Source organism: Scleropages formosus, chromosome 4, assembly GCF_900964775.1.
Source record: "Scleropages formosus chromosome 4, fSclFor1.1, whole genome shotgun sequence".
Classification (NCBI taxonomy): Eukaryota; Metazoa; Chordata; class Actinopteri; order Osteoglossiformes; family Osteoglossidae; genus Scleropages; species Scleropages formosus.
This window is the reverse complement of record NC_041809.1, coordinates 23,454,233-23,464,257: the sequence shown is the minus strand read 5'-3', so window position 1 is coordinate 23,464,257 and position 10,025 is coordinate 23,454,233. Positions and strand designations below refer to the sequence as shown.

The window sequence follows — 10,025 nt, the reverse complement described above, 5'->3', positions numbered from 1 at the left end:
CTATGTGTAGACTGCGTTGTCCTGCCATTCTCGGTCTAAATCTTTCATCCTAGGACAATTCTCTACCGATATTTACATCGATTCATTTAGCAGGCGCGTTTCTCCGAAGCCCCTTTCACTCATTTTCACTTATTTACTCATTTACTTACTCGTATTTTTTTAAATTAAAATTGAGTTTGTTCAAGTCAGGGTCACGGCAGTCCGGACCCTATACTGGAATGGCAGTATGTAAGGGTCCCCCAGTACAGCGCGAAGGGGGTGCTCGTGAAGCGTCGCTAAGGGATATGCTGCTCCCCAGTCCAGTCGGCGTGAACACGCGTGTCTGTGGACTGTGGGAGAAACCTACGCGAACACAGAGAGAGAGATAGAGAAAGAGAGAAAGGGAGAGAGAGAGGGAGAGAGACAGACAGAGAGATGGAGAGAAAGAGACAGAGAGAGAAAAAGGGAGACAAAAAAGAGAGAGAGAAAGAGAGAGAGGGAGGGAGAGGGAGAGGGAGAGGGGGGAAAGGGAGATAAAGATAAAGAGAGAGAAAGAGAGACAGAACGAAAGAGAAAGAAAGAGAGAGACAGACAGAAAGAGAGAGCGACCGAGAGAAGGAGAGATCATGCCACCTCCACACAGACTGAGTGTGATGAACCGCCGTCCGAAGAGAGCAGTGCCGAAATGTGATTTTCTTACTCTTGCCATTTTTCAAATGCTGGCATTTATCATGAACTGCGTTAAAGCTGTAACCGATACATATTCTTTCCTCGAAAACGTTTTCAAAAGCTGCTTTAAGTAACGGCTCCACATAAAACAAAGATTATTACTGTTGTAATCATCATTATTAAGAAAAACGGAAAAGTTTATGTGAGCAGCAGGATTAGGAAGCAAAATGTCTAATATGACAACCTTCGTATAATACCAGCAGCACGTTTCATATTTTTCCTACTGCAGAAAAAAAAATCAATGGAAAACTGTATTTAAAAAAAAAAACAGCTTAAGTCTTAAGATTTCGAATTCAGGTAACCCTAGTAAAAATGCAGTTTGTATAGTTAAATAAATATTACCCAGATGTGGGAAATTCCAGCGCTGTGAGTATATGCTTCGTGGAAGTGTGCGTCCGTCCTGCTTCGACCGTCGCTCCACGGACGAGGAATCAGCGTCACACACCTCGAACGTAGCCTTCACTAGGAGGACACAACACCGGCTCCGTGTGATGCGCACTGCGAAACACACAGAAAGTTCTAGTTGTTATTATTGTTACTTATTTGACCTCATCGCCCAGAGTGACTTATAATAATGTGAGATAATGAATATCACAATCATGTACTCATTGACACACCAGCATATTCTTAGTTACGATTTTCTCAGTGGGGGGGTGCGGTGGCGCAGTGGGTTGGACCACAGTCCTGCTCTCCAGTGGGTCTGGGGTTCGAGTCCCGCTTGGGGTGCCTTGCGACGGACTGGCGTCCCGTCCTGGGTGTGTCCCCTCCCCCTCCGGCCTTACGCCCTGTGTTGCCGGGTAGGCTCCGTGACCCCGTATGGGACAAGCGGTTCTGAAAATGTGTGTGATTTTCTCAGTGCAGGATAAGTACCTTAATCAAGGGTGCTAGGACAGTAAGGGGATTCGAACCAGCAACCTTCGGAGTGCAGGGAAACCGTATGTCCCTTATGTTCATGTAGTGCACTCATCATATTTTTTCTTTCTCTGAGATGTAAATTGCTCTGGAGAAAAGTATCTACTAAATGAATAAATGTAAATGTGAATGAAACGGCCCTAAACACTATGCCGCCGGGTGCCCGTTTCGGTACGGACTAACCCCCCCACCCCCCACCCCCACAGATGCCGGTAATCTGATTTAAGGGTAATTCGGAAGACTAGATATGATGAGCACTCACACACACATAATCATTGTTGGAGTCCGAGCCCCGGAGGCGGGTTGGGGTGAATCTGCTGCCGGTTTTAATCACGCCTTCGCACGCGCCTGGTTTATTACTACTTTATTTACGCGTGGACCCCCCGCAGCGGAGCAGCGGAGCACCGGACGCCCCCCCCCACCCCCAAGCCCTACCCCTCGCCACTTCTTACTGCTGTCCTAGACAGAAGAGGAAGAGTGAGAGTAAGGAGTGTGTCGTGCGGTGTGTAGCGGGCGGAGCGGCCCCGTTAGCACTGCTTTGCTTTGTGCAATGGGGTAGAGAGCGCTGCGCAGAGCCGCCGTGTTTCCTTCAGAGCAACGGACCCAGACGCGCACACACACACACACGCGATGGTGTTTGGAGGGCAGCTCCTTTGCGGAACGCGTGGCGGGACCGGCAGAGTTGGGGCATGAAGGAAAGCGCAGCGATGGCCGGGGAGAAGCGCGACTGCGGGAGCAGCGAGAGGAGGCGGAGGAGGCGGAGGAGGAGGGGGGGGCTGCTGCTCTGCCTCCTGCACTTCATGCTGGAGTTGTGTCCCAGCGCACAGCAAGTCCTCCGGATCGGTGAGTGTGTGCATCGCGAGTGTGTCTGTCACGCCACGCAGAGCAGTTTCCTGGACGCGCGCTCATGCCTCATCTCATCTCCTCATTCACTTTCTTCGCAAACTGAGTACAGTATTATATGCCTTACGCTACTACTACTGCACGTGCCCGGCGTCGCGAGGTGGCAAGTCAAGCGCCTCCACCACGCCGCGCATCTCCTCAAACTTTGCTCGGAAAGGGTGACTGGAGAACTGCGCTTCTCCTCCGTTCTTCATCCGCTTTTCTCAAATTATTTTCGAAAAACCCAGCTGTGACCAATGTCACACACAGGTGATTATCTTCATATAGTGGTGGCTTTTTTATATCTAGATCTATTTTAAAGCAGAACGTTCCAGTGCACAGACACCGACCTGAATAAACAAACAAAGCGTCCGTGTCGAACGGCTGTTACATTTGGAGACATTACACTCACTGTTATATGTGCAGTGTGTACATTGTCATTTATAGCCTACAGTCAGTCAGTGTTACTGCGCACTTTCCATAGGACCTTGTAAAAGAGCCCTTGTGAATATAAATGCGCACTGACCGTGTGTTTTATTACACAGCTGCAGCTTTTTTAATTTTGTAAACTGCAATACATGATATGAAAGTGACCGAGGAGCACGACTAACATAATTACACACAATACGCTCGTATAATAACCGCAGTACAGAGAGGCCATTTTTTAAATTTGGTTACAGATGTTTTCAGATGTTTAAGGGATTTCTAATTTATTAAAGAAGATGTTGTCCGTTTGAACTCTTCCAGTATGTTTGCATAGAACCTTTTCCGTCACTTATCCATCCATCCAATTTCAACAAGCGCTTGTGCTGAGCAGGGTCGCGGTCATCTGGAGCCTATCCCGGAAACTCTGGGGGTTAGGCAGGGGTGCTCACCCCACACAAACAAAAACACAGTTTCCGTCAGCTATCCCTTATTCGTTAGGGGCAGACAGCGCTGCTCCAAGAACACCCGGCCAGTAAGGCGCGCGGTGCTGAACAGCGTAACAACGCGCGAGGTAAATATTGCCACCACTCGCTATGGAGTTATGCTGTAACTCCGCGGGACACACACGCACGGGCCATGTGGCCACTAGCAGATGTATACGTGGTCACTAATTAGAACGGCTAACTTTGGACTCGGAGGACGCAGCTGGTTCGAATACTACCCTGTGGTACCCTTTGGTATTTACTCCACATTTTCCCGGTAAACATATCCAAACGAGTGAATATTTGTCGGCAGCTTGGCTGTTTGCTGGAGCACAGAGAGGAACCCTCGTTATGCTATGGCGGTGTGTTGGACCCCGAGAAGCCCACCGTGTCCTTTACCACAGTGTATGCCCACGTAGCGCTGTGTGGGGTGCCCGTTCGCCTTCGCGCGCCACATCCATCCGGTTTAACCCGTGCAGTTCGGTGCAACACACTAAATCTTCCCCCAGGAGCTGTTCGGCATAACCCACTATAATCTGCTTTTTTTTCGGAAAGCTCTGGTTTTACTTCTCTTCCCCTAACACTGAATTTGTCAAATTTCCCCTTGGTCACTTCCACAAACACCCTGGAATACCATGTCCTGCTTCTTTAGTACCCTTGGTCAAGGTACTTAGCCTGAACTCTTCAAATAAAAGTTCCCCAGCCTGCTGTGTAAATGGTTAAACAATTATGAGTAGTATGAGTGTCAGTTAAATGAATAAATGTAAATATTACTGGAAAATCTAAAGTCATTTTTACCTTAAGTCACACTCAGAAAAAAAGGATAATAACTCACACAACCATCAATGGTTAGATTCTGTAAAAGCCTGGCGCTACGGTGCTGTTAGTATTTGCCACCTTTTCCATTTTTCTCTGTTTTCGGATGTAACAGCTGTATAAGAATTGGCACGTTGTTCAAAGTGGCTTCACATTGTAGGTCACGTTGGAGAAAAGCATCAGCTAAATAAAATAGATGGAATAAATAATGGACAATGCTGTGAGCAGACATTTAACTTCCGCTGGCGAAGTTCATCTCAGATTAAAGTTGAAAACGGGTCTATGCCTTGTCGCCAGTGTGGTGCGGTGCCGTGTGGTGTAGTTGGTGTGGTGTGGTGTGGTACGGGGTGGTATGAAGGACTTGCTGAACATATGGAAGAGCTCTTTAAAGTTACCATTCAGATATAAGCAATCCCATGTGGGGGACAGCTTTTTGAGTTTAACGTGCTCTGGAGCACAGGCATTAATGACATCTGTATGATTTTACAATGATCCCAAATAGGTATAAAAAGAGGTACTGGTACTAAAAATATCAGCAATAGTACTCAAAAGAGTAATACACAGCACTAATGGGACCTGATTTACACCTCACTGGGTTACACTTGTGCTACAAAATGCTTTGTTCCATTATCCGGAATGAGAAAGAGGACCGTGGCTTGTTTATCTGTAACAAAAATTAAGATATTTTTATTTTTTCACAAATATCAATATTGTTGTGCTTACGCTAATGGATTTCAATGGCTCAGACATATTATTCCTTAGGTGTCCAATGTGTGGCCCACCATTTCATGCAATGTGGCCCTGCTAGAACATCTACAAAATTATTAATATACTGTATGCTGTACCTACCATAAATCCTATAAATCCTATTGAAACACATGATAAAACAGTTATAGTTAGAAACACACTACACCAAAACAAAATACTGTACAATTAAAAAACTAATTTTTCACTTTAGACATAGCAGTCAGATAGTTTAGGTATGGCACTTGCTATGATTTTTACACATCTGGCCCTTGGGCCAGTTTACAGTAATTATTGTGGCTCTTGGCCAAAAAAAAAATCTGATTAAGACACCCCTGCATTGCTCAGTATCAAGTAGGTTAGCTGTTGTCATGATGTTCTTCTGACACAGTAAAAGTAGTCATCAACAACTGCTCAGTGCTGGTGCATAAGGAGGGCTTTCATTAAACCTGCTGCCAGGAGGACAGATATTACTCAGGGGTAATGTGGGTCCAACAGGGAGGGGCCAGGGGATCTCTGTGGGCCCCTGGTTCGAGTGAGCGATGCCACTGTGTAAGACAGGGGTCTGCCACCAATAACAGTTGGATTCAGGTCCAGGACAAAACCAAAACAGTGACCTCTCTCAGCACTGTTTGTGCAGTGGGGCGACCACACGCTGTCTGTGGTTTATGTTCTCGAACCACAGAAATTAATCTATGCCACACTACATTAAAAAAACAAAAATGAAATAAACAGAAAACGCCTGAGGCGGCGAACCCATTTCAGCTGTGCCGTTTATGTCGTTCTGCCTGAATTTTGTTGCTGGGTCGAGACAGAGTTGTGCGAGCGCTGGTGCCTGGGAGAGACAGGAAGGAAGCCGCTCAGATTTCCACACTTCCATTCTGCAGGAAGGGTGAGCGAAGCTCCTCTCTGTGACTGATAGAAACCTGGATTCTGTATGCAAGGCTTGTGTCTTGACACCAGCTCAGTCTTGCCTACAGAGTCTTCCGGAAGTCTGATGAGTTCAGACAATAGGAGCCAGGAGGATTTTGACATTGGGGGTCAGTTGGGACAAGCTGAAGGCTGAATGCACACAGCTGAAGTCTTGCTGCTCGCTGGGCATGATCAGAAAGGAAAGCTGGTGGTGGTCGCTGCAGTGGGCTTTCAGACTGACTTCAGGCACTCTGAAACTCCACGATTTGAGAAGCATCTCCACATGGAAACCGCGGTCTGAGGAAAGTATGCTGCATTGCAGCGTCTCATAGATTAGTGAAGGTTTCTATAAAAAGTGACCTTTTCTCATGCAGATTAACACTCTCACTCACTCACTCACTCACTCACTCACTCACTCACTCACTCACTTTCGTTAAATACGTTATAATAATCGGACTGTGGTGATCCAGAGCCCATCCAGGAATCACTGGGAGCAGGGCAAGTGGGGGGTACATCCTTTATGGGACATGAGTCCATTGCAGGGTGCAGTTTAAATCTTTGGAAGTAATTCAAGCTGGGTGCCTCTCTCTAGTTCTCTAAACATGATGTTTCCTGCTCTCCAAAAAGAGCAAACTCACTGAGACTGTGCTTTTCAATGAAATATTTAATTATTTTTTAGATATTGTGTACAGATGCACCTCATCCATTGTCTTGTAAGCAAAAACACGTGGCCACAATTTCTTATGCTTGGATAGGTGAGGACAGTTGTGCTGCCCTAATGCATTTGCTTTTCTCAGCTATTTTGTCAATGTGTTGTTTCACAGGCTTAATGGAAGCTGCTGCCCTTCAGGTGTGTCATGGAATACTGTAAGGGTAGCAAATCAGCCTGTCTTTTCATTTCGGTCACAGGCTGGTGGCTCTCACACACACGTGGACAAACAGGCATATGTTTCCTATCCATGCGTGAACAGATGGGTTTGATTAATGCACAGATTTCTGGGAGCTTGTTTCTCCATTGTTAGCTGCAAGTGTAGGATTAGCAATATCTTCTGAACAGAATTAGTACATTTATAAATTATTCTCTTTATAAATCGTATTTGCATTATAAATTATAATCACACACACACATCATCTGAAACCGCTTGTCCCATGCGGGGTCGCAGGGAGCCGGAGCCTAACCCGGCAGCACAGGGCATAAGGCCGGAGGGGGAGGGGACACACCCAGGACGGGACGCCAGTCCATCACAAGGCACCCCAAGTGGGACTTGAACCCCAGACCCACCAGAGAGCAGGACGCAGCCAAAGCCGCTGCACCGCTGTGCCACCGCACCCCTCTTATAAATTATAGTAAATTGCATAATTGAATGTAATTGAACAGTTTAGAGGGGAAAAGCCAAAAAGCTGTGCTTTATTATCTCCAATCCACTAGAACCAGTAAGGCCCCCCTAGCAGTATAGAGAGATGCCCCCACTCTCTGGGCCCCTGTGGTTTGGCCCTCTATGTGACAGGAGAGTGAGCTGCTTTGAAGGTCTCAATCTGGCTGCAGATCCATGGGATGTCGTGCTGCAAGCCAATGAAAAACCCGGTGGGATACAGAACCACACACCCACCACCCTGCCCTTCAGCACACTCGAGTGTACCCCATGTCCACCACTACAAATTTCCTCAACCGATACCACCCCCCTCCATACAATTTCTGAGCTGTAACATAGCGTTGCTGTGCACATCAGCTAAATATGATGGCATGGCATATGAGTTTGATAGAGTCGTCTTGTGCGGCCTGTGAGAGAGATGCTGGAGAGCCCCAGGCTGATGTGGGGTTCGTGCTGATGGCTGTGTGGAGTGGGAAGATGACTTTGTGCATGTACTGGCACTTAGAGACTTCCACCAGATTTTACATTTAATGGATTTCCTTTGCCCAGGCATTCTACAATATTGTTTTTCAAGTTATGTGCCTTAAATTACAGCCATTTCTTTCGCAGAAACAGGGGCCATGTCTACTCGGCTGGAAAAAGTATATCAAAAGAAAAGATATTAAATGTTCTCTGTTCCTGTTGGAAAAAAAATGTAATGAACACTTTTGTGGTATAGCATCTGCTGCTGTACAGAGGACAGTGCATCCTGGGAATTCATCTTCATAAACACTCATGGCTTTCCCGTTTCCTTAAATGTCACAAGCACAGAGATTAAAGTGTGTTTAAAAACTCTTATAACCTGCTATCCACACATTTCTCGCTCTCAGGATTTCAAGGCTTGACTTTATTATAGTTGCTGTGTTTCTGCTTTTGCCATTTTCCAGAAATTGCAGTTCTGCTGGAGTGTGTGAGGGCTCAGAGCGATATTGCACACTGTTTATTTCCTGTTTTCCTTTCATCAGGCAGCTTCTTCACACAAATCTCAGCACAAGTCTGTTACTCTGATTGAATTTCCCTAGAGTGGAAATAAAGCCATTTGTTTTTTCTCTTAAACTAAAAGTTCTGATTGTAGAAAGCCCACGGAACTTCCAGAACTTTACTTTGATTAATTTCCTCTGTTTTCTTTCCTTCCGTTTATCCTGCATTTCACTCATGATGACGTGTCTGAAAGTTGACAATAAAAACAACGTGCCTGTATGATTGTTCAAATGAATTTAATCAACGTCTAATGAGTGCAGAACATTCAGTGGATGGGAGAAGGTATGTGAGTTCAGGTTTGAGGACTTGAGGATGGCTCACCTATCAGAAGGTGAATTCTCAGATGTCCAGTTGTCTCGAAGAGCTATTGCTTGCCTTCCCGATCCCTCCCATCCCTTCACGCTTCTATGACAGGCCAGATCCAGACTCAGTTCAGGACTACTGGCCAGTGTGTGTTCTTCGTATTCTATCAAAAATGTGGTGGAATGATCTCCATTGCTCACTTAGAACTACTGAATCTCTCTTGATGTTCGAGAAGTGTCTCAAAACCAATCTCTTTCAGACTCACTTCTCCCCGATCTTCCAGTGTGCTTGATAAACATGTACTTTATTTGTTTAATTAAAAGCATTCTATATGAATCTACTTGAAACTACTTTAATGTGCATTGGTTTATATGGTGGTATGAGTCAAACTGGCTGTTGTCTAGAATCATGTGTCTGCACCTAGTTCTGTCTGTTTCTTGAAATGCACTTTTGTATTTTTTTCTGAAATGTTGCTTTGGATGAAAGTATCTGTGAAATTAATACATCTAAATTTAAATGTAAACGAACGAGCGTGAGAGTCAGAAGGCAACAGTCTGGTGCCTGGAAAGGGGATGCGATAGGATGGGACATCGCAAGCCTGTGCAATTATTCAAACCTTAGCCAAGAGAAAACCAAACAGCACTGTTTGGTGGGGGTCAAACCACTAGGCAACAGGGAAAGGCAAGAACAACAGCCTTTTTCCTTCACTGTGTAATAATTGCTCTGTAACTCTTTTTCCAGAAATGGTCTCTTAAATGTTGAAATCCATTTGCATTCAAGAAACATACTTGTGGTGACTCAAGCATTTATCCAAATAGAAATGTACACTTGCCATGGGGTGCTTTTGTGGTACCCAATGTTACTTCCAACGATCCAAAGAGAACGCTTACTAGAGCAAACCTGTCCCTGGCCTGAACACAGCATCCTGCAAAATCTAGGAGGTGCTGTAGATAATGACATGTTGCTAGGGGCATCATTATCGCACCAGTTCATAAGCACATACACACGTCTGCCAAAATCCATCCTCCAAACATGCACTATTTCACCTTTCTGCTGCCTGTGCACAAAAGAATAGTCAAGGGCTGCGAATATGATTGCATTACCGAAAGGTAATACTATCCCATGGATGTTTCGAAGGTGGGCTGCCTCATGTCCTTGCCCCTGGGAATTCCATATTTCAATGAATACAAATAAAGTGTTTAGCTCATCCCAACAGCTGCTCATAGAGTCTTGCTTGAGGAGGAGGGTTGGGAGTGGACAAGGCTCTCTCTTACTCTGGGAGTGGAAGAAAAAGGCCATTCACCTTCAAGGTCTTGGAGACCAGCAGAGGGAGTTGAACAGTGGTGTGTGTGGGGCTTTTCTCTTTTTTCCATTTACCCTTTTTACCCCAATTTCACAAGCAATTCCTCAGAGATGGCATTTCACTGAGGGAACGAGGGCTTCATGC

The 10,025-nt window shown here is 45.6% G+C and overlaps 1 protein-coding gene across 1 annotated transcript in view; it reads left to right on the top strand.

Annotated features, from left to right (window-relative positions):
- The first annotated feature begins 2,396 nt into the window (after nucleotides 1-2,396).
- grik1a (glutamate receptor, ionotropic, kainate 1a) overlaps nucleotides 2,397-10,025 on the top strand; it is a 34,880-nt gene continuing 27,251 nt past the window's right edge. The window contains exon 1 of the mRNA XM_018755387.1: nucleotides 2,397-2,463. Coding sequence (XP_018610903.1) covers nucleotides 2,421-2,463 — 43 coding nt within the window. The 5' untranslated portion in view covers nucleotides 2,397-2,420. The remainder of the gene's footprint in view (nucleotides 2,464-10,025) is intronic.